Below are 24,059 nucleotides of genomic sequence, written 5' to 3'. Positions count from 1 at the left end.
CTTGTGTATGTAATCAAATGAGCCGATTTCAATGATGTTATTGTGTCTTTAAGGTGTATTCAATAAAGGGTGTCTGAAACAAGTTTTAAATCTTTAAAAATCTCTAAATTTCTTGAGTTTTTCACTTTCCCGAGTCCAGCCAAGTCTGATGCCGAGTCCCGAGTCCGAGTCCGAGTCGGCCTTGCCGAGCCCGAGCCGAGTCCGAGTCCCGTTTCTTTGGATTAGAGACACCAACTTCATCATCCCAAGCGAAGATCACCATCTTTGTTGCATATACAGATTGTCATATTAGATATAGCAGCACCATGTGATTATTCAGGCATATAGACATAACGGACACATCACAAATTATTTTGCATTGTTAAAACCGATATATCAGACGCAGCAGTGTAAAAGGATCAGCATATAGTTCTATTATCATTTCAGAGAAGGCCAAACCCTATATCTGCATACCACAGTGATTCTTAGAACATTGGCAGATTGTACATAAAAAACATAATATTGATTAATATCAGTACATGTATTTATACTTAATCAACTTGCATAATTTACTGATCATAATAAAAAAAAAAGCAGTGATTTATCTAGTCAAAGCTCTCATAAGAAGCATCCTTCATACTTCATAGCATTACCTAAAATTATAAGGAAATTAATCTCTTGCAATTGAGTTTGCAAGGTCATTGTCCCTATTTCCTGGATTAGCCAAACTGGGACATTACAGTATGAGGCCACAAAAATGTTTCAAATCAATAATCTTTTGCACAAGTTGTAATCAGGTTTAAAGCTTTAACTTTTGAAGCACATTTAATCACAAATTCAAGATGAAATAACATTTATTAAAATATTTATTGACAATGTTTTATCGGTCTCAGAGATGACACTAATAGTTTGACCTCCTTGTATTGAATGAGTCATTAATGTATTTGATTGACAATGAGGAAGAGCATGCTTGGCATCTCCATTTGCTACATAATAGAGATCTATTTTCAGAACACTCAATGTATGTATCTATTTAAAATTCATATCCTGTCTGCAAGTGTCATATAAAGTTCATGATTTATTGTGTCAACTAGTTTTAATGGGCATTCTTATTTATGAGAAAACAAACTTTTAAAGTCACTCATGCTTGGTACAGAAAGTATACTGCTAGTTGAAAATTTCACAAAGAACCTTTATATCTCACAGTATATTTGCATCATCTATATAAATAGTTCTTTGTGTAACAACATGCATCCGAGAGCAACTTAATCTCATGAAAACTAACATGAAACATTTGTCTCTAAGACAATCTGTATGAAATATTATACAATTATCTTACATTATTAGTGCTAGGGCAGATTAGCAAACATTAGCACCATGAATGTACTTTCTTAAATATTTGTCAATTATAAATTATTCCTCAAGTTTATGGTGTGCTTCATTCTTGCCTATAGTTGGTTTGCAAGTTGTAGAATAAGTTGTGGACATGATAATTGCAATAAAGTACTTTTGGGACTTATTCACATATTCTTAATATTGTGTTCTCTCAATTAAGTGCTGAAACTACGCTTTAAAGTTAAATCAACAAATTCCTACAAGAAGATAAATATAACATCATATTACAATAGCAGACCTATCAAATTTCTCCAAGCATTTCTCCATTGAAAACATCTATTGCAGTATAGAGAATTAAGGAAACTTTCATCGTAATCTACTGGCCATGTGATGTACAAGTAGTTTCTCTACCATAGATACCAAAAGGAAAAAGGAAATGAAGAATTTCTACTTCTGTACTTATCCATGTCAAATGTCTTATCATAACATTATAAGTTAGAACTATACTTCAAGCAAAGTATATTGAAAGTGAAAGGATTCTAAAACTAATCATTAAAAAGTGCCAACAGAAGCTGAAGGAAACGTGGGGTATTTTCCCAAGCATATATACTTAAGGCTTAAGAAGATTGAACAATAGTTTGAAAACCTTTAAGTTGTTTGCAGACTCATGGATGCTCACAAGCCAAAAGTGCTAAATGAATTACTCACCTGCCAAATTTTTGGTGAGTACTCAACAAGTTTTGCTGAGTTTTTGCCCAGTACTCTACAGAAACTCTCCAAGTAGAAGAAAAATATTTCAAATTTTCCATTTTTTTTTTCAATTTTGTTTTATTGCTGTGGATTTGAATAATTTTTCAATGATTTTCCTAGCTGTGCAAGAATTAAATTATTTTGTTATGCCTGCTAGCATTTTTTGCATATTGTTTTAAGTTTATTGATTTATGTGTTTTTTGAATATGTTGAGTTTTTGCAGATTCCCAACTCTGAGTCAAAATTTTGGCCTGCTGAATCTGAGTTTTTAATCCATGGTTAATAGCAAATACAATACAACTGGTTTTGAGTTAAAACTAAAGAAAATTCATAGCGCCTAGTATCTTCATTTGGTCACTGGGCACCCTTAGATGAAATTGAAATACAGGATGATGTCTTTCATAAAATTGAGAAAAGGACATTGTTATACTTAAATGATCAACCTAAAGCAGTATTTCAAATTTTCAGGTTTGTGAAAATCTCCTTCCTGCAGCAAGACTTGCCAAAATCCTCAGATCCATTTTCCTGGCCTACAGAAGCAAGAGCATGAGATTTACTAGCGACAATTGAATTATTACTTTAGAAATCCAGCTGAAGGGGTGTGATTGATGCCCACAATAAGGCATGCACTACATGCTGAGTGGAAAACAAACGCCATAATACAGGCTTGGTTTCCAAAACCAAAATAACTGCAGTAGGTGCAACAATAATCCTGCACCGACTATTTGGTTTAACAATGTGAGACAATATAAGAATGATTTGGATGGAGGACAATTGCCTGATCAGCCTTCTACAATCCGCATCAATGTTTGTGGAATCTTCTAGTCACTTGAAATTCAGGCTACCTGAGATGGGTTCTGAAAATGAAAAAACAATCAATCTGGTAGGCCTAAGAGATGCTCACAGTGCCTGGTTCTTAAAGATCAAAATCTTGCAGCGAAATGGATCAAGAATCTCTAGTCAAATGACAGAAGAAGAATGATGAGTTCCATGAAAATATATCTGAACAGATCACAGTGCTTCCCTAGATCTCAGTCACCTGGGAATTGAGGGCTTCTTAATCTCTAGATCTGAGGGAAAAGATAGCATGCAAAGCCTGTTCTGAAGGAGATATGACAATATTGTCTCATTGCTAAGTTGCCAGTTCTCGTACGGGATCATGTACCAGTACGGGGTTCTAGTAAGCTGATACAGCAAAAGATTTCTTGGGCACACAGCATGTTTCGGTACAGCTATATATGTGTGTTTAAAAATATAAAAAAGTGTGAATGCATTTGATATTATGATACTTCATCATTGATCAATGGTAGTGATAAAATGAATGTCAATTGACAGTTCAAAATTTCAATATTGTCATATATCATATATGTCTAGGACGATTCAAATGAATAGCATTACAATTACAAAATTTGAAATAAATACAATCAAAAAATTGTATAATTGTCTTCAATCTTAAACAAAAGGGATCTAGATCAAGGTCATCATTTGAACCACAAACAAATGGAGTGTCACTTCCACTAGGTACATAACTTGTAAGAGACTCACCATCATCTATATTGACTTTAGCAAGCTCTACAATAGATGCATCCAAGTTGGTACGCTCAGGGGCTATATGTTGCCCCTTCCTTGTAGTCATCTTGCTTATGTGATAGAAGACACAAGTTGGAATGGATATAAACCAGGTCTCTTGCTTTTTTGCAGCCAACCAATTACACTTCACTAAGTGGATAAAAGAGAATCGTGGTAACCTGAAGTTGCATCTCCCACCCCCTAAGACATGTCTCGGAGATGGAGACACGTCTGTACTACTGGAGACATCCTGGAAATGTCTCAACGCACAAGGTTCTTTTGGCTGCCGTCTCCGAAGTCTCCCGACCAGAAATTGATGTATCCCACCAAAAAAATTAGGGAAAACGAATTAAAAGCCAAAAAGGGAAGGCAAATAAATAAAATAAGTCTGCATAATGTTTCATGCTGATATTTTGGACGATACGAAATTCCATGCAAAGTTATAGTTATTGGATCTATTGACAGTAGACTTTTTGAGAGGGGCATAAACAGTTGTATGACTGATTTCCTGTCATTGTAATGGTCTAAAGAGAAATTGCCTTTACTATTTACTGTTCTTGTATGACTGATTTACTATTCTTGTTTTCAAAGCTCTATGTCATGATATTTTCTTAAAATTATTAATTTATGTTAAAAAAATGGTGTCTCCACATGCCGGTCTCCTTTTTTTTGAAAACTAGTTGTATCGGTACGGGTACTAGTCTGGCATCTCCATGTACCCCATCATCCGGTCATCCGGTGACTACGAGGAGTATGTACTCCATTTCTGTTCAGCTGGAATAATTGCAACCTATTGAAATTGGAGAGAAAACCAACACGACTTAAAAATAAAAAATGCAAAAGAAATTAAAGAATGGTTAATAGTAATCTTGTGATAGAATCTTGATTACAAAAAAAGGCTTACTTGTGATAGAATCTTGATTGCAAGAGACTAAAGGAACAAATAATCTTTCCCGTGGAGGTTCCACCATGTATGAGCATCTTCTCTTTATTGGTCTCGAAGAGCAGAAACATTATGATCTCATCATGAGATGAACCTACCAAACTCCATCCTAATTATCCACCACTTTTGGATTTGAGAAGATTCTTCGGAATGCCAACTTGTACCCATTAGCAACTTCACTATCTCTATATGGTGCAATTCTCTCTGGCAAAAGAAAGTATCTCTATGCTATACTATTTATGGAATAATGCATATGCAAGGAGATGCAATAGTGTGTTCATCTTGTTCTAGGGGTGATGAATGATTTTTTCCACACTTTGGAAAAATGTTTCTTTGGGGTTTATATTTTCTATCATGGTGTCAATGTCATCATTGACCTCCCCCAACATGGCCAATCTGTATCACCAAACCTAATCATACTCGTGATAGGCCTGGTGGACTCGTGATAGTCCACACAAGCCCACCAATGTCATCTAGGATCAATGACTTGATCTTCTAGACCCTCTTTGAATTTGAGTGCTTCCAAATGCTCCATTGGTGGCTAATGACCATGGCACCCAATGTCTCCCACACCTTCACAAGTCATCTCAAAACGATTGTTCCCCTTGATAGGAACAACTTGTCAAATTCTAAGTGCAACCTAGTTCTGATATATCATTCTACTTTGAAGCACATAAGAAGTTGTGACTCCAAGTTACAATTCAAGAGTTATAATCGAAACAGTGGACTGCTATCTATTGGCCTGGCCACTAGAATCAGCTGGGTGTTTTTATTTCTATTATTTTGGAATTTCAACATTTCATTACATGATCTGTCTCAGCTCTAAATAGGTTAATTTTTTAATATATTTATTTCTTACACTTTTTATAATATTATATATTTAATTTATTGTTAACTTTTAATAGCAATATTTATGTTTATTTTATATTTATCTATTGTTTTTAATAAATAAATAAACTGTAATTTCTTTCAATATTTTTATAATTAATTTTTCAAATATTATGTTTGTTGTCATCTTCCAGCCGTCCCAAAGTCTTGGTACATAGGGGAGTTCCCAAAATGTGTCCTTGTGTCCTCCCATCCCTGCAACTTGTCCCTATATCCCCACTTAGAACTCCATAGAACATAGAAAAATACAGCATTAATCAGCATGATAGTCAAGGCATTATTCTATAGTTTAAAATAGCATCAGAAGAAAAAAAATACATAATGGGCTCCAACTCTAAATTATGCATCCTCTAGCCAATCAGCCAACACACATTGTTGACATGGAATTATATATTATGTGTGCTGCCATCTCCCAGCTGTCCCAAAGTATTGGTACATACTCCCACCATCTCCCACCTTGGCCCACCCACCAGTCCTCCCCCTCACCTCCCCACAATTCAAAACTCTGTGGAACATAGAAAAATACAGCATCGATTAGCATGATAGACAAGATATTCTTCTATTGTTTCAAAATATTATTGGAAGATAGAATAGGATAAAGGGCTCCAACTCTAAATTGTAGTAAAGAATTTAGGTGTGGAGGCATCTACTTTAATCAATCAGCCAACACAAGTTGTTGACATGACACTCTCCAACCCTCAATTGGAGTGATTAAACATTTGTCTGGGACAACATCACCAAACCACTCAGCCAAACAAATTGTAGATTAGAGATTGTCCTTAAGTATAACAGCAGTTCAAATCAGGCTTCAATGACTTCCCTAACTGACAATGCATTGATTCAATTAGATTTCATTTTCTGAAAAATTCAGTTGCAATTATAAGATAATGTTTGGGTGTGTACCTGAAAATACACAGCATTTATTCACAGAAGACTGAACTGTGTCCTACACTGCACAAAGATATCAACTTTAAACAATACCAATTGTTTGCCGCTACAACTGATAAATTACATACAGGAAATAATAATGTACATGACAATGCATAACAGACACGGCAGTAAAATATATCTTTATTCGCACATGCAATTATTACAGAGAAGAGACCAGAGATGGTCAGCCAAGAATTACAATAGACCCGACTATATTGTACTACTTCCTTGGCAGTACATGACATATTTAAAGGACTCGACGGTTGCCGAGAGGTACACAATCGTCAACTAACCGACACATAGCTACCCGAGAGTGACAACCCACTTAATACAATTAATTAATACATGTCGGGTAGCCAAAATTATCAAACATAACAATACACATTTTATGCCAACTACATTATCCCCCCCAAAAGAAAAAGTTTTCTTCCAAAGGACAAGTAAACATCAAGTAATATCTGGAAAGACTAATGACAAGAGTGTAGACAAAGACTTGTACTGGACAACCCCAACATGTAGTGTACCTACCAAATCAAATGGGGATTTGGGGGCAACGCTCCCAACGAGATCAAGGGGCAGAGCCCCTTGCAAGGGTTTGGGGTTGGGGGTACAAGGGGTTTGGGGGCAGTGCCCCCAGCGACGTCAAGGGGCAGCGCCGCTCACAAGGTTGAGGGCAGTGCCTAGGGCGTGCTCCCTGTCACAATATAGGGCAGGGTCGAGGGGCAGCGCCCCTACCACCAACACCAAACTACAACCTTTAGAACCATACAAAACTCCATTGCGTACATCATTTTTCTGATTTTTTAAGAGGCCAAAAACATTGTTGATGAAGCCAAAAACATTATTGATGAAGCCAAAAAATGAAGATTGTGCAGTGTATAACTAGTCGTACGGTTCTCTCTACTTTCTCTGTGTGTACAACTTGCCAAGTTGTCTCCTATATTGAACCCGTACGACCTTCTGCAAACTACCCCCACGTACGGTTTTTGCTTCATGTTGTAAGAACTTCCTCGATTGCCATGCCTTGTTTAATTGGTCTTCATACAGATTCAATATTCCAACTTCCTATAAGAGCTTCCTCGATTGCCATGCCTCATCTAATTGGTCTTCGTACGGATTCAATATTCCAACTTCCTGTACACATTTCCTAATTTCTTTGAACTTACCTAACAATTCTGTACAGATTTCTCCAAAATCTCTTCTCAACTCCGTACAGACTCCCTCCAACCTTGTACGGATGTCTACAAATTTTTCGTGTATTCCTTCACACCTCATATGGATTCCTACTATACGGATGTCTTTACTGTTCGTACCGTCCGTATGGCATCCTTCTAGTTGTGCACGAAATATTTCTCTCTTGCCAAGTTCGTGACCCCATATGGATTCGTACAGTAATTTTCCTGCCACAAATCCGTACGGCGATTCCCGTGAGATGCTTTCCACCCGTACGGACTCGTACAACAAATTCTTCCTATCTCGTGCAATGGCCTTATCTCATACGGTATTCTCACCCCAACTAGCTTTAATCGTACGAGTTCACAAGGTGACGTCAGCCTAGTTTGTATGACTCTGTACGATAGCATACGTCGTTTTGACCATACAATGGATGGCATACGTCGTTTTGACCATACAATACTCCTTTCACGACCCCTTCTTGCCTTCCACTGTTGTGCCTATACGGTGTACGAAAGTAGCCTCGTGACCAAACTTCATGCTCTTCGTACAATGTACGAACTTCCTGTGTCATGTTCTTGTCTTTGCCTGTACGGTTCCTTTTGTTTAATTTTTTCTCTCAATTCCATATTCTTTGACAATACGCTTGCATATGATCTGACCTCGTACAGGTATGATTTCCTTTCGTGCCGACTCCTTTGTTTGTACGGCCTTTGTCCTTCACCGGTGGGCTTTTCCCGTCCACTTCCCATCTCCGTACTACCAGATGTATCATTCATAACTTTGCATGCTTTCATCAGTTGCTCTTCACCAGGAGTTGTAGCTTCATGAAAATTACATGTTCGTGAAAATACCTCATAGTCCTCAATTTGATAGTGGAATAGTCCACTCAGGGAACTCGTCTCATCTTCAAAGCAATCTTCCAGTTCGAGCACCCCTTCATCGTTGGTTTCCATCCCTTTCCTCTCTTTGTCCATGCTAAACTCTCCACCCTCAAACTCTGAGTCGAAGGATGCCAGTTCTTCACTCACCGCCTGGTCCCTCAAGTCAATCACATACTTATGCCCTTTACTCTCGATGGAGAGTGTGTTCTTCTTCCAATTATGATTTGCCTTCGCCATGATCAGCCAACCTCTTCCAAGGAGGGCATCATAGGCCTTTTTCTCCAATGGACTGACAATGAAGTCGAGGAAGAAATGTTGGGTGTTGATAACAACCTTTTGTGCCATAAGTGTTCCCAAGGGTTTGATACCATGTTGGTCCCCACCTACAAGTTGGAATGTTGGTGGCCAAAGAGTTAGTTTGCCCAGACCCCTCCATGTTTCTTCTGGCAATACATTTACTCCAGAGTCGTCGTCCACGATGGTATTGGTCAACTTTCGTCCCATGATCTCCATTTCTACTACAGCTGGCTCCCAGTCAATACTCACAGTGAGCAGCATGGGGTCCATGGCAGACGTGCCAGGTGGTTCTGCTGCCGACATGGGGTCCATGGCGAACGTGCTAAGTGATTTTGTTGCCGGCTAGCTACATTCCTGGCCGATGATATTATTACCGACTACATTTGTGAGGGCCATCTTCAATTGTGGCATCGTCTACAGAAGGTCAGATACCCGTACTGGTACAGTAGCTTGCAACATTTGTTTTATAATAGTTTTTTCAGACTTTGAACGTGGTGGAGTACTGGCGACATCATGTGAGGCCCTTCGCTCCTCCACCATCGCTCGTTCAACATCTGCCTTTGCCTCTCGGAGTCTTTCCTTCTCCGTACGGGGATCGAGGTACACTGCTTTTTTGCTTTGTAACCTCGTGATTGTGAGTATATCCTCGTCTGGCTCTTTGACGTCCAGCATATTTACCCCTTTATGCTTTGGACAGTTGGTGTCTTCATGGTCACCTAGTCCACACCATTTGCACAATAATTGTGCATTGTCTTTCTTGTTCTAGCAATCTCTCGCAAAGTGTCCCCATTCACTACATTGTCGGCACTGTATGATAGGACGTCCTCTGGGGTCATACTGTATTTGGTTACGCCCTCATTGATTTCCATAACCGCTCGGCGATACATTTTGTGATTTCGATGGGCTAGACTCTCCCTGTGTAAAGAGTACTTGTGTACTTCTCATCTTCAAATTGCACCGACACTCCTTGATTATATGCCCCAACACTTGGCAAATCTCACAAAACATATTTCTAGGACAATTACCTTTCGTGTGCCCCTCACTTTTGCACTCAGTACACCATAGTTCATTACCTTCTTTGTTGGTTCCTTTCTCAGTCTTCAATTCTTTCATCATTCTCAACATATCTCGTCGAAGGGCTCAAACGGTTTTGGATTCTTCGTCACTGCTACCTTTCGTGCTCTCATCATCGTCGGTCTTCCTCTTCTCTTGGGAGGAAGTTTTGTTTTCACTCTCGATGTCCATCGCCCGATTGTAAGCATCGGCATACGAGGACGGAGGCACTACCTTCATCTTCTTGCACAGTGAGGGTATCAATCCCTCCCTGAACCACCTCTTCTTCAACCCATCGGCTAGCTGGTTCTCCATCTTGTTCAACAGTTCTTTGAGCCTACGGTTGTAAGCGCATACACTCTCATTTTTCCCTTGCTTGGTATTATAGATTTTGGCCACAATCTCATTATCATCCCTCAGGAGTTTGAATTCCTCCTGGAAGGCCTTCTTCAGAGTATTGCATCTTGTTTTGTACTGGGCGTCAAGGTCGGTATACCAATCAATTGCCATCCCCCGAAGGATGGTCGGAAACGCCTTCAACCAGTAATCTTTGGTCATCTTGGCCATTTGCCTCCCAAATGGTTATACATGTTTTGCAATGTCATACGGGGTCCTCTAATCCATCCCCTGTGAACTTCGGCAGTTTTTGCTTCTCCTGGGTGTTCACCATTGTTTTCACTTGGAAAGTACCGTGTGGATTCGCCTTGTGTGCCTGACCTGGGTGGACCATTTTGACCGCTACGTTCCGGTGCTTTCCATACACTCTTAGCCACACAGGCGTCCTCTACACGTCCACCTTCAGCGTCCCCAACACTCCGGTGGACTGTTCTGAGTGCTACATTCCAGTGCTTTCCTTGCACTCTCAGACACGCGTGCGTCCTCTACATGTCCACCTCCAACGTCCCAACACACCGAGTACTTCCAGGCTTCAACTTGTCTTTGTGCTCCCTCCGTTCGAGGGTCGACGGATCACCTAATCACTTGGTCTTGACCACCCTGTGGCCTTTTCTCACCTTTAATGGGGTCTACGGACATGAATCACTCAAGGCTAACCCGATTTCTTTTAAGGCAACGATGCCAAAATGTTTGCCGCTACAACTGATAAATTATAGAGAGGAAATAATAATGTACATGACAATGCATACCAGACACGACAGTAAAATATATCTTTATTCGCACATGCAATTATTACAGAGAAGAGACCAGAGATGGTCGGCCAAGAATTACAATAGACCCGACTATACTGTACTACTTCCTTGGCGGTACACAACAAGGACCCGACGATTGCCGAGAGGTACACAACCGTCAACCAATCGACACATAGCTACCCGAGAGTGACAACCCACTTAATACAATTAATTAATACACTGTCGGGTAACCAAAATTATCAAACATAACAATACACATTTTATGCCAACTACACCAATAAGGAAGGGAAAATGTTCATTATTTATTGATTTGCTTTACCAAACAATCACCTTTGTTATCTAGGTAGGATTTATCTACATCTCCCATTAAGACCTTAAATTCCTCCAAAAATGACAACATCCAGAATTAACATGTTGCTTCATCTTTGGCCAAGTTTGTTCATAAGGATAAAGTCTGAACTACAACTTAGTTCTGTGATTACAGAGAGCTAGGCGCAGAGTTATCACTGTAGATGAAACTTTAGTTGCTCTATTGGACTAAGCACACATCTAAAGGCTTAATAGTTAAAAGTATTGTTACTGCTAAAAAGGTAGTATATTCTCAATAACTTTGGGTATTTATGTGTCTTATAAATGTAATGGTAAGATGAATTGCATGCTGACTGAAAAAGTGCATTTGTCTTGGTTCGCTAAGAGTGATTTGCCCACAATTGTTCTTGTCTGAACCTGCAGTTTTTCCATTTTTCTATGTTGGAAAAAGGTTTTGTTACCAGACACAAAGCATTCAAAACTTTCCAACAACATTGGTGAGAGATGGGGTCTAAGAAATGAAGCCTCACATGGAGTGAAACATTTCCAGCTGCTCAATTCAAACCATTCGTCAATTACAACATAGATATGATACAGCTTCTCTAAGATGTAAGGGTGACTAAACATCACAGTTCAATATACAGAAGAACATAAATTATATCACATGCCCCTCCATCATCTCCTCACTCAAGAAAACATTTTATCGATCAACAACATTAGTGGGGAATTATGGATGCATGCTTAAGCATTAAATCACTCCCAACTGATCCTTCAGTAAGTCCAATTTAACTTGAGCAATCTAATTCAGTAATAAATTTTGATTGAGGCCTGACCTCATCCAGTGCTAGACTTACCAACCAAACATTGTCAAAGATGTGTCTCTCGTAATGACATGGTTGTATTTTATCAACATTGGTTACAACACTACAGAACTATTGTTGTTGATTGCAAAACACATGAGACAAGGTCAAATAAGTAATCCATTTTTCTGGTTGTCAGCAAGCATGGACAGCAAGAACTATTCTGCAAAATCAAACCCAACAATAATTCCAGGATAATAGAACTAAGACAGTTCATATTTTCCAACTACTACTGACAATTTTTTAACAATACAGTCAATTTTAACAACATTCTACACAAGAATACACTAATTCTATATTGAGTAAAGTACATGAGCAAGAACTATGGGCTTGAAGGGATATTTTCCACCGAAATAATTGAAAGAAAATTGAGACGTGAAATTCTACCATTTATACTTTTGGAACTAAAATATGTGAAATCTAGATTGACAATTTGACATTAGCTTGAATAGAGATCATTAAGAACTCCATTTCCTGAAAACGGGATGAAAAATGTCTAATCACTTTTTTAAAACCAGAACAGAAATGGCAAACAAAATCTACATGTGTCTTGACTGAGCAACAAAATGTTTGGACCCTGGTCATTGCAGTAGGCTTGCAAGATGACTGGGTACATGTAAGATGGGATGTCCATTAAACGACAAATTCCATGGTCCAATCTTTGTACATGCAGATAGAACCTTGTGAATATACATTTGTTGGCACTTCTGAATAGAAAAAAAATTCTGTTTCAGATAACAACATTTAACAGGTAAGTTTTGAACTCCATCACACAGTTTCAGAAATGGAAATTTAGAAAAAAAATTCTGTTTCAAATAACAACATTGAACAGGTAAGTTTTAAACTCCATCACACAGTTTCAGAAATGGAAATTTTGTCAAGCATCACCCACCCAGTGCCCGTATGTAAGACAAGATGTAAAATAACAAAAGTAGCGGTATGGTTCTCCTTATTCAACAAGGAAACCAGCAGTACAGGAATTCTCACATACAAAAATGTTAAATTATGTAGCAATGATTGCGTAGCCTATATCAGCATTAAAAAATCCACCTGTCCAAGACACATTTGATCTGTTACTCTCTGTGCATATAGCTCATACTCGTAGCAATCAAAATTAAAAAGCAAGCCACATATGAAACATTGTAAGAAGCACTATTATTGACCATGACATGGTGGATGTAACATTTTAACACTAATCCACAATGCTTTAATTGGCATGTGACAAGGAAAAATGTCAAAGGAGTCTCAAAGCTGGAGTTGATTGAGCTAGAGCATACTTTGAAAAAAGAGTTATTGCAAGTATTTTTCAATGAAGAATCTTATTAATTCATAGTACATGATCCAGGAGCACATCTTTGAATCACTGCAAAGTATGAATTGAACTCATAAAACTAGCTAATCATGAGAGAAAAAAAAACAGTCAAACTGAAATGCTAATTAGCTAATGTTGTAATACAACCTTGCAAAGCATTCTTTCAAAGGAAATGTAAATACTCTAGGTATTAGAGTTGAGTAAGCTATCAAACAAATTGAACATAAGGAAAAGAACAGAAATTATTCAAATAACAAGAAATGTTGGATACAATAAATCTTGGTTTCATAGATGAAGGAACACAAAGATAGTACCTCACTTCTGAATTCTTCAAGTGCATCTCCTGATATATCTTGGTCTAAAAACTTCTTCACAGCAACTTCCTGTCAATCGAATAAACTTGAAGCCTAAGTTTTCTCTCTCTAACGAATCACAACTTTTTATGGTTTCACTATCATTAAAAAAAACAGAGCAGAGTGTTAGAAATGAGTCATCATGCTGAACTATGAGAAGATGTTACACGTTTATGAAATTGAATACATAAATAGATAGTGGTATTAACTTTCATTTATTTACTAGTCGGGCACATGGTAAATAATTGCTAACTTTTGCTATGAAGAACATTCTAAGAATATCTCATGTGATGTTGAATTTTTTTATATGATTTATGTTTCTTACACTACATTTATTAAATTTCTGTAGACTTTAAATTAATTTTTATTAAATGTTACCCTAGCAGACTATTTTTATAGAATTTTGTCAGGTGCTATGGCATGTGATCTGATTCAAGCATAAGCGGTACCAGGTCCTGATCCTGGTCTAGCCCATGTATTGTTCACTGTAAATCCATTGTTTCCAGTAGATTGTACATGGACAGAAATCTCAGGACACTGACCATACCAGGGACAATCCCCAATTCACTGTCTTTAGAAAGGCAAATTTTTTCAATGAATAAACCAAAAAAAAAAGTTACATGTAATCTAAACCCAAAAGCAACTACCTAACTAGCATTGCCACTGCTTGTGGTTCTAATGAATCAATTAATGAGACCGATGCTCTCGAGAACGAGCAACAGAATGATTGATAATGATTCTCCATGTACAGTTGGAAATTTGATCACTGACTAGTGCTCTATTTTGAATGTGTGCCATAAACATGAACCTTCTCAATTTTCTTCAACATTTGGCATTCCATTATTAACTGTCAGTTGTTCTTTAATTTTGTATAGATATGTGTCTATCTATGTGTGTGTGTGTAATCCAGCTGTAAAAACCCCAGGTGAAAAGATCACCAAACAACTATGCTCAACCCAAATGTAATGCCCCTTCCTTAGACAGTCCGGTTGTTAGCATGGGTTAGCCTATAATCAGGGTTCTCGTGGGCTAACATGCTAGATAGGGCCCCATTTGTGGGTCTGGTGACCTTCTGAGGAGTATTGGAAACGTTTTGGGCATTCTAGGGCAGTCTCCTATTTTTTAGGAGGGTTCCTATTTTTTAGGAGACTACCAGTTGACTGTTTGACCATCGGAGGGCTAAGGAGCATAGCAGAGTGGCTTAGGAGTGTTTATCATCGATTTGAGACAGTCTCCTATTTTTTAGGAGCATCCCTACTGTTTAGGAGGAGACTGCCAATTGCAGTGTCACATCCAGTCATCATCCTTGGACAGGTAACAGCATTTAGTTTTCAGTTTTGGGGAGGCCAAGTGATGGAATTTGAATAAAATTAAATATTAAAGTTTTGACTTTAATATTTAATAAAAATTAAGTGATTATAATATCACTTTATAATAAAATAAAGTGACTTTATGGCGTTAAGTTGTAGTAATAATAAAACATTAAAGTAACCCCATGGCACGCCCCCCTAGGCATAATTTGATTTTAAAAGGTGGCCGCCCTCAATGATGTATTAGACCCTCAAGTTGAGCGAATTTCTTAGGGAAGCATTTAATTTAATAAATTTCAATAGAAATGGAGAGAACCCTAAAGCTCGATTAGGGTTGGGAAGTAATAAAGCAATGTGTGGAGTCTTCTTTTGGCATCATTGAATTCATTTTTACATCACAGGTTGGAGAATTGAGCTCTAGAGATGATTTTAAGCAACTTTAAGTCTTCTGGGAATGAAAACTCCTTGAAGGCAAGTGAATTGGACGAAACCCCAATCCACAGGAGGGAGGGATTCATTCAGAATTCCTATTTGTACTTCAAAGAACACTTAATTCAATGAAGGATTCATTCAGAATTCCTATTTGTACTTCAGAGAACACTTAATTCAATAAATTGCAGGTCTGATTGCAGATTTAATAGTGTTTATGGTCTTCCTAAGGTAGCTGTTTCATATCCTAAGCCAGCTGTACACTCTCCCAAGGTAGCAGTACCACTTCGCAGTCACCTAGGTGCCAATCTTGTATGATCCAGCCAATTGAGGCATAATTCTCAGGCAAATCTTATATGCAGCACTTCACAGCAGTCTTTCAATAATTTCAGTAGGCGACAGAAGCATATTTTCCCTTCATATTGTTGATTTGTTAGTAGATGGAATAATTCCAGCCTGGGAGCTAGGCGCGGAACTCAGTGGATCTCCAGTAATTGTTTTTAGTAATTATTGTTGGATCAAATATAACTCATTGGGGCCTCCTACAGCAGCTGGAAGCTCATAGACTGTACTTCTTTTCCAAATTCATCAATAAACCTTCTCCAGGATAGGCGTTGGAAGCCTGGTAGGCATTTTGTTGTTTTGGTGCATTACAATTCTTGAATCTGATGATTGTTTCATTGCTGTTCCTAAATCAGAGTTCTGAGAATTAATTATCAGTCATTATATTTCTGCATTTTATGGTTCAAACTATTGTTTCTTGGCATTATTTCACAATTAAATCCTATGCAAACATTGACATCAAAACACAAGCCTAAAACCTCAGAGAAACTATCTTAAACCTTCAATCAGCAGCTTGAAAAACTAGAAAAATTTCTGTGCTATCCGGCCGTGGATCTTTCACCAAACCACAAACCAGTAACTTTGGGTATGTGCATGCCATCTATGCATGCATACTGAAGAACATTTGTTATGAGTGGATGTCTTTTTGTCATATTATAGTATATTTATTGCAAAGAAGTTTTGCTTTTCAAATAGTTACAGCTTCAAAATTAAAGATCACTACCTTTATGTAGAAATATCACTTCACATTGTTATCTCCCCACAGCTCTAAAAGAAGTTTCTACATATTAAATGCCCTTAAAAAGGAGGGCTAATTTTTCTATAATAGTCAAAGTGGTGCCTCTAAAACTCAAGAAAATAGTTGAAGCATCATGTATAATAGACTGGAATGGTTTGACTTGTTGGCAAGAATTTAAAAACACGGTTAATCAATATTCCCCATGTAGTTCAAGGTCTGCTAACAAATATAACAGACAAATCCTTCCTTGACCAATGAATTTCATCTAGACGAAGCAAACAGTGAGTAATTTTAGAGTTCGGTAATGGCCAAATGGAAAACCTTAGATAATTGCAGAAGTGGTACATGGTTTCAAGAAAATAATCACAAAATCCCATTAATAAATGCATGAGTGCATAAATCCTCAATAAGACAAAAAAAAAAAAAAATTAAAAAATCTATTAGGAACCAATATCAAGGCCAGAGAAACCCCAAGTGTGCATTTCAGTAAGGAATCGCACCAATGTCCTATAGCAGAAAAATAAGTCAATAAACTTTTGGCTACATCATAACTAGCAAGGCGAATGTGAGTGAATAAGGCATCTGAAGTGATTCCAACACATTAGAATACAGTCGGGTAGAAATCCTATCCAACAGAGCAAAAGATGTGATGGCTGTACAGAAACACACAACATGGTATCATAACTAAGCAGTCAGTCAGCTCTTAACATTTCAGCTCCCACCCGTGATCTTTGATTACTAGGAAACTATCTATGGCACATTTAGTTACAATATACATAAACCGTGCATGAAAGAAGCTCTCAAGGTCCAATGGGGTTTCCATGCACACACCTAAGCATGTACTAGTTATATCCACAATGTAGTGATTACCCTTCCATCCAAGGCCAAAAGAGATGAGCAATTACCATAGGGAGCATATGAAAGAACATATAAGTGAAATTCTGAGGATCCCTAATTAATTTGCAAGACAACATAGTCCATCTGAACCTTTTAATGAGGAAAAACAATTAAGTCTAAAATGTAGATGGATTGATAATGGGAACCAGCCCTACTGTGTGCAAAATAAGTCTCTTTGTGTGTATCAGATCTGTATAACAGAATAGATTATCACAAGTCGAGCAAAAGCAGATTTACAAATATTCAAATTATTTTTATCTAAAAAGGTCACTGGAATGGACCATGACATCAATGAATATTCTAAGAAAATCAAATTTTAAGTAAGCGACAACCAGAAATATAAGCACTGAGAAATAGAGAATGTGTAATTATAGTAGTTTGTATTACAATTGTCATTACCAACAGGAAAGTGGCATAGAAATCAAGGAGACTGTATCACACAACCATGGGAGAAGTCAAACTTCAAACAGAAAAAGAGGCAGAAGAGACTGCATGCAAATTTGGGGATACTGTGTAGTTGAGTTTAGCCTTAAAATGCATGTAACTATCAGGCAAGAAAGCACCTGCACAAACGAACCAAACAATCTTTTCCAAATTTCTTATTTTCCAGTTTCCTCTTAGCAATTAGATAGAATGAGAATCATGCCAGAATATAAAATACTAATGAGTTAAGGTTAGCTTAAATTTTACTGTGTGTGAAGGACAAATAACTTACAGTCCCATGCCAATCGCCTCTATATACTTCCCCATAGGAACCTACACAAAAACACTTCCATCACAACAAGGTAAAACCTGCAGCCAAAAATAAAGATCTAGAAACCTGGAAATGAAATGTTAAAATCAGTTACTTCAATCTCCAACCAACACATAGACTAAGCCTTGCCTAAACTTTATATAGCATTAAACAAGATAAGGAGAATCACACTAAAAATTTCTGCTTTTGCCTCTGCTGATTACTTACCAAGCCCTATGCGTTCACCCAAAGTTATGTCCTCCCAGGGAATTTCCCATTCTGCTACATCATCAAGTCCCATATCAGATTTTGTGCTTTCATTCTCATTTGACTTGTCTGAGCTTCTCTCATCTTCGCGGCCAGCTCTATTTGCAGGCCCTGCCTCATTACACACTGCTTCTTTTCCATTGTAACTTCCTTGTGAATTTCTCACAGCTCCATTTGCTTCCACAGACTTTACACCACCATCTGCAACTTTGTCACAGGGATCCTCAATTATCTGCACCCCATGATCCAGCTGCTCATATCTCCTGCCTACAGCTGCAGATGTTGCTACAACTACTGCAGCAGTAGCTGTTGCAGCAGCTGCTACAGGAACTTCAAGTGTTTGATCTACATTAGTTTTTGAAGCTGCTACAACCATTGAAGATGCTACAACAGCTGCTGTAGCAGCTGCAGCTGCAGCAACAGGCACATGTCTTATCAACTCTGGAGGAAGGGTATCCTGTACAGTAGCTGCCAAAGATGATGTACCTGTGGTGGTTGATGAAGCTGCCTGGGAGCAATCACTGGATAAAAGCACAGGAATGGGGTCAACCAATTCTAGTGGTCGTCGATCTCCTAGGCCTTCTACTGAATTCAGTCGTTGTAAGTGTTCTCTTGAATCTCCATCCTTTGTTGATGAAGCAAGCCGGGGTACAGGAGGCAGAAGTTGGGAAGGGCCTAAACCACTCTTATCTGCACGTCTAGCTCTATGCCTTTTCCTCTTTTCATTTATCTTATCTTCAATTATCTTCTTGTCTTCTGTAACCTGAGCCTGAAGTTGTTCAGCAGAAATTTCAGTAAACAAATTTGGTGGCGCAACCACACCACTTTCTAATAATACATCATGTAGCTTTTGTGCTAATCCAGGATTTTCCTTAGCAGCATCCATCATGTATTGTGAAACATCCTTAACTTTCATTCGTCGTACAGCTGGTGAACCGATACCTTCTGTCCATGAAGGAGATCTTGCATGCGAATAGGGATAACTTGATCTACCTGAATAAGCCCGAGGAGGAAGTCTCTCAAGTTTATGAAGCTCAGAATTTTCATCTGACTCTAACCTCAATCGGCTTTCGTCATAGATTGGCCCTCCTTGAAATCTGCCAATACCACCCGCATTCCCTTGTGAATCTCTGAAAATCTCCACTGAACCACTCAACTCAGAGGCCATCTTCCCAGAATCTAGTCTCCTCTCCTCACTGCTTTCATCATGTGAACAATCAGCCACGGAACTCAGCAATCTGCCTTTAGATGATGCTGACAAATCAACTTCAACATCTTTTACAGATTCATTGATTGTATACAGCGTATTCTCAGATTTGATCTGGGGTGGAATTGTTCCAGTTGCATCAACTGGGATAAGAGTGCCTGGAGCTCCCATCAGATCGACAATATACTCCCTGCCATCCACAAAATTGTCAATTTCCAATCTCACAATTCCTTGGCCTTTCAGAAAGATAAAAGAACGTAGAGGACTTAAAAAATCAATGCTTGAAAGTTAAGAGTTCTCACTCTGGAAACATAGCTCCAGATTTGTTATGAAGGAGAAAATTTTCTCAATCTATGATTTGGTTTCTTCACAGAGAAGAAATACTGAGGCTTCTAAGACACATAATATTAAGGCTAGGAAATGCTTGGGACACAGAACATTGTATCTTCCTTAATCTGAATGGTGTGGTTCAGTCATCTGGAGCTCATCAAATGGTCCTTGTTTATAAATCAGGAAAACTGCTTGATTACACACATGTAAGGAACCTCAACTGTTTGTCTAATCTAGTTGACTCCAAAATAAGGGAACAGCAGGGTACCATTTTACCTCTCATTAACCTTTATGATGTTCACTGCTCCATCATCTGTACCCATGTAATATCTCCCCTTGACCAGCCGACATGGAATGCCAACACAATCAGCCAATACCTGGAATAAAGTACAGCAAATATATGAATCATTCGAATCTAATTCTACAAAAGGTTGACTACTAGGCTATGATACACAAATTTGACAAACAACTGAACCAAGTCAATATTCACTGCTATATACTGATTCTTAATCCAATATTATGGTATTCTATTGTTTGCATGCTGCTATGCACATTGGATGCAATAGTAAACCAGCTACCCTATTTTTTTAATCATGACAAAAATTGTGACAAATTTCCAAACCCAAGCAGAAAGGAAGGTACTTCCCAATGCACTCTGCAATAATGAAATTAATTATTTTACTGGACAATATGTATACCCATCCATGCCAAGACTCTTAACTAGATATGTTTTCAAAAGATTCATTCACAAAGACAATCTTTTCTTGCAAGCCCGTCCATTATGCAAATATTAAGTTCAGATCCTTCTCATACTTCAACCAGTTGGCATTTGAGAGTTTATTATAACAATCAAATTCATGGATGTCATAATAGAGAATTGATGTAGTAGCTATATGATGATCCAAGGCACTGAAAAGTATGAGCATAGCACACCATAAAAATGACCAAGAATACTAATGAGCAACTCAAACCAAGTGCCTCCATGTAGTTAATATTACTTGACTCTCTAAGTTTGCTTTAAATTGATAACTACAAAATTGGTTCCATCAACCACTGCAGCTGTCAAAGCAAAGACAAGCACTAACAAGTGGGTTTGCTAAATGTTTTGCAGACGAACTGTGTAAACACTTAAGAGGCTTTTTCCCTATGTCTGAATGAGCTATTTCGCACATCATCATCACGGAAACAAAGTTTGGTAATAATCATAGATCACTGTAAGGTTTCCATTTTATATGAATATAAAAAGTTTTAATTTGTCAAGAGATTTATGGAGTATTAAAAGTAAAGTGAGAGTATTAATTGAATAAGATCACATATGAGGCTAATATATTCGTTACAAGCATTAAATTGTAAATAATAACATAACTGGCTGATAACAACATTCACTCCTAGACGATAATATAGCAGCATATTGGCTTGCTGTCAATGCATGAACAGCAGGTGCATAACCTTAAATCTCATCATACATTTATTTTCCCCTTTCAACAATGATTTGATCCTTCAACTATATGCTACGCACCCCCAATAAGAAAGGATGAAGCATTAAAACCCAAGTGCACGAATCTTAAATTCCCATGCCACCATCAGCGTGGTTCAGCCAGCAAGGGTTAGTATGGCCCTTGGAAACTTGCAAAATCCGCTTGTTCTCTAGTTCGACCTATTGGTTTGAATAAGGTTTTGGACCTAGTAAGGTCTTGTGCCTAGTAATTTCGCTAGTTCCTAGTAAGGAACTTGTTCACATGACTTAAGTTTACTTAGGTCCTAGGTGTCTTTCTAGAAGATTGATTAGTTGTCATATGATCTTATCTTATATCATGACAACTACTTTTAGTTACCTAGGTCAACACCTTTGTTGTCTCATTGCACAGGATTATGACATATGTCACAATCTTGTCTAATCCTTCCTCTCACCTTGCCTTTATAAGAAGGGGCTCTTTTGCATCTTGTATCATATTATAGTCTTGATTTGGTTGAATACCATCTTTTGTTGTTGCTTCTCTCTTGTCATGTGGAGGTTATTTGGTGTTGCAAATTGAAGATCTTGGGTGATTACTTCAACATTTTATCAGAGCTTTGAATCTGGCAAGCTCCTTCCTTGTAGAGAGTTTCACCAATCAAGTTTTTTCATTGTGATTTGAATTTCTAGTTTGATCTTGTATGCTCTTCTCTTGCATTTCCATGCGAGCTTGAGAATCAGAAAGGGTTTAATAGATCTTTATATCCTATATTGCATGTTTTTTGGTGAGATCTGGTGATTGCAACACTTTTGGCTATTAGCGGTGGTATTTTTGGCTGTCCTATTGCATCTAGAAGGTTCAAGAAAGTCAAATTTGGCTTATGTTTGACTAAATTTGACCACCATTTGTAACTTTGGCAAACAAGGGTTTGAAGTTCAAATCTAGAGAACAACTATTTTTTCGGGGCACTTTTGGTACAAATCAACCTTGCCATTGTCTTCAAGAGGCCTATGAGACGAATTTTAGTGCCATTTTTGAAAAAATTGTTTTTGGGGCAAATTTTTTTGGCCCAAGCAGCCCGTACAGCCCCTTGAGTGCAGTTGGTATGAATTTTTATTTTGTGGAACAAAAAATTATATTTTAATATCTCTGCAATTTTTAATTTTTGAGCACAAATATTTTCTGTATGGTCGAATAGAAAGCTATTTTTCAGGCAAAGGTTTTATGCTTTTCGGGTCTGAAGATCTGTACCCAGCTGACTTTATTATCTCTACATGATTGTCAACTTTTAATTTGGTCAACAGTTTTTGTATGCAAGTGTCAATACCTACTGTTAGACCTGCGTAGGCTTTTTTAGGGGCTCGTGTTAAGTGTTGGCGCACTTAAAAACTTAACACTCTGGTTGGTGTGGCGGACTCAATGTGTGATTGGGCGCATTTTTTTCGGCACACACGATTTGTTTGAGGTTGGCATTATTTGGTGATCATTTGGTAGGCACTAGGTCCCATTACAATTGGCACCCACAGTAGTGCTTGATGGTCCCCACCAACCCACACCCATGCATTTGGAGCCATACGCCCCCACCCACACTACAATATGAGTACATCCTCTAGCAATCAAATCGCCCACTCCCCACGTGATTCTTTAACTGCCAATGCAAACAGTTAACTACCTAGCAGTTACCACTAATCGCTGGCAATTCCCAACATGGACAACTAAGAAAACAGATTAAATAATCAAAAAAAATTATATAAACAACTTCAAACCTGTAAGGCTTGGGAAGAATGATACAGCCTACATAGAATTGAATGGCACGGACCAGTAGCAACAAACTCCTCAAATTCACTCTTCACAACACCAAAATCTCCTAGAAACACCTAGAAATCAAACTCTTGCAACTTCAAAGTACACCAAAATCTTCCATGACTGCAACCAAGAATTGAAACATTGATTTGAAGCACACTGGTGATTCTTGGATAAAATCACACAAACCAAGGGATTTTCCTCCCCAGAACTAGTAATATTGAAAGAGTTTTCATCCTCAAAAGATTTAGAAAAACTTATGTTCATTCCAACAACATAACAACATCATTCACAAGTCCTAACTCTTTAAACAAGCCCACATCCTCCTTATATAGCTTTTTGGAGGGAAATATTCAATTTAAAATTATAATAATTCTTTTTCACTCAAAATGACATTTTTGAAATATTAATAATATTTCATCGTGTAAAAAGGCCCCCATATCCTAGGTGTCCATCTTTGAGTTCACTTTACACCTTTAAAAAAAATATTACACTTAATTTGTCACTTTAAAAAATATTTAACTTTAAAACTTAAGTGAACATTTAAATTATTTTTCCTAAGTTGTGAAAGCACTAAAACTACATAGGAATTAAACTCTGATCATGCCAATATGATTCTAAAGACTTGAGAAGATGACAGGAGCCCAAACAAGTAGCTTACTAAAAATAGATTACTTCTCTAAGAAGTTTAAAGAGTCCACCAAAAGTCGGAAATCACTTTTGAAAGTGACATGATGACCCACACCATCAATCGAGCTCATT

General features: G+C 37.8%; 1 protein-coding gene across 5 annotated transcripts in view; it reads right to left on the bottom strand.

Moving 5' to 3' along the window:
- LOC131060744 (probable serine/threonine-protein kinase SIS8) overlaps positions 1-24,059 on the bottom strand; it is a 113,628-nt gene that overhangs the window by 68,316 nt on the left and 21,253 nt on the right. For all 5 annotated transcript variants that reach the window (XM_057994115.2, XM_057994114.2, XM_057994118.2 and 2 more), the window contains 4 exons: positions 20,314-20,414; positions 18,462-19,897; positions 18,216-18,256; positions 13,745-13,813 (listed from right to left, as the gene is read on the bottom strand). In XM_057994115.2, coding sequence (XP_057850098.2) covers positions 13,745-13,813; positions 18,216-18,256; positions 18,462-19,897; positions 20,314-20,414 — 1,647 coding nt within the window. The remainder of the gene's footprint in view (positions 1-13,744; positions 13,814-18,215; positions 18,257-18,461; positions 19,898-20,313; positions 20,415-24,059) is intronic.

The sequence above is a fragment of the Cryptomeria japonica genome, chromosome 10 (assembly GCF_030272615.1).
Source record: "Cryptomeria japonica chromosome 10, Sugi_1.0, whole genome shotgun sequence".
Taxonomy (NCBI): domain Eukaryota; kingdom Viridiplantae; phylum Streptophyta; class Pinopsida; order Cupressales; family Cupressaceae; genus Cryptomeria; species Cryptomeria japonica.
This window is presented reverse-complemented; position numbering and strand designations above follow the sequence as displayed.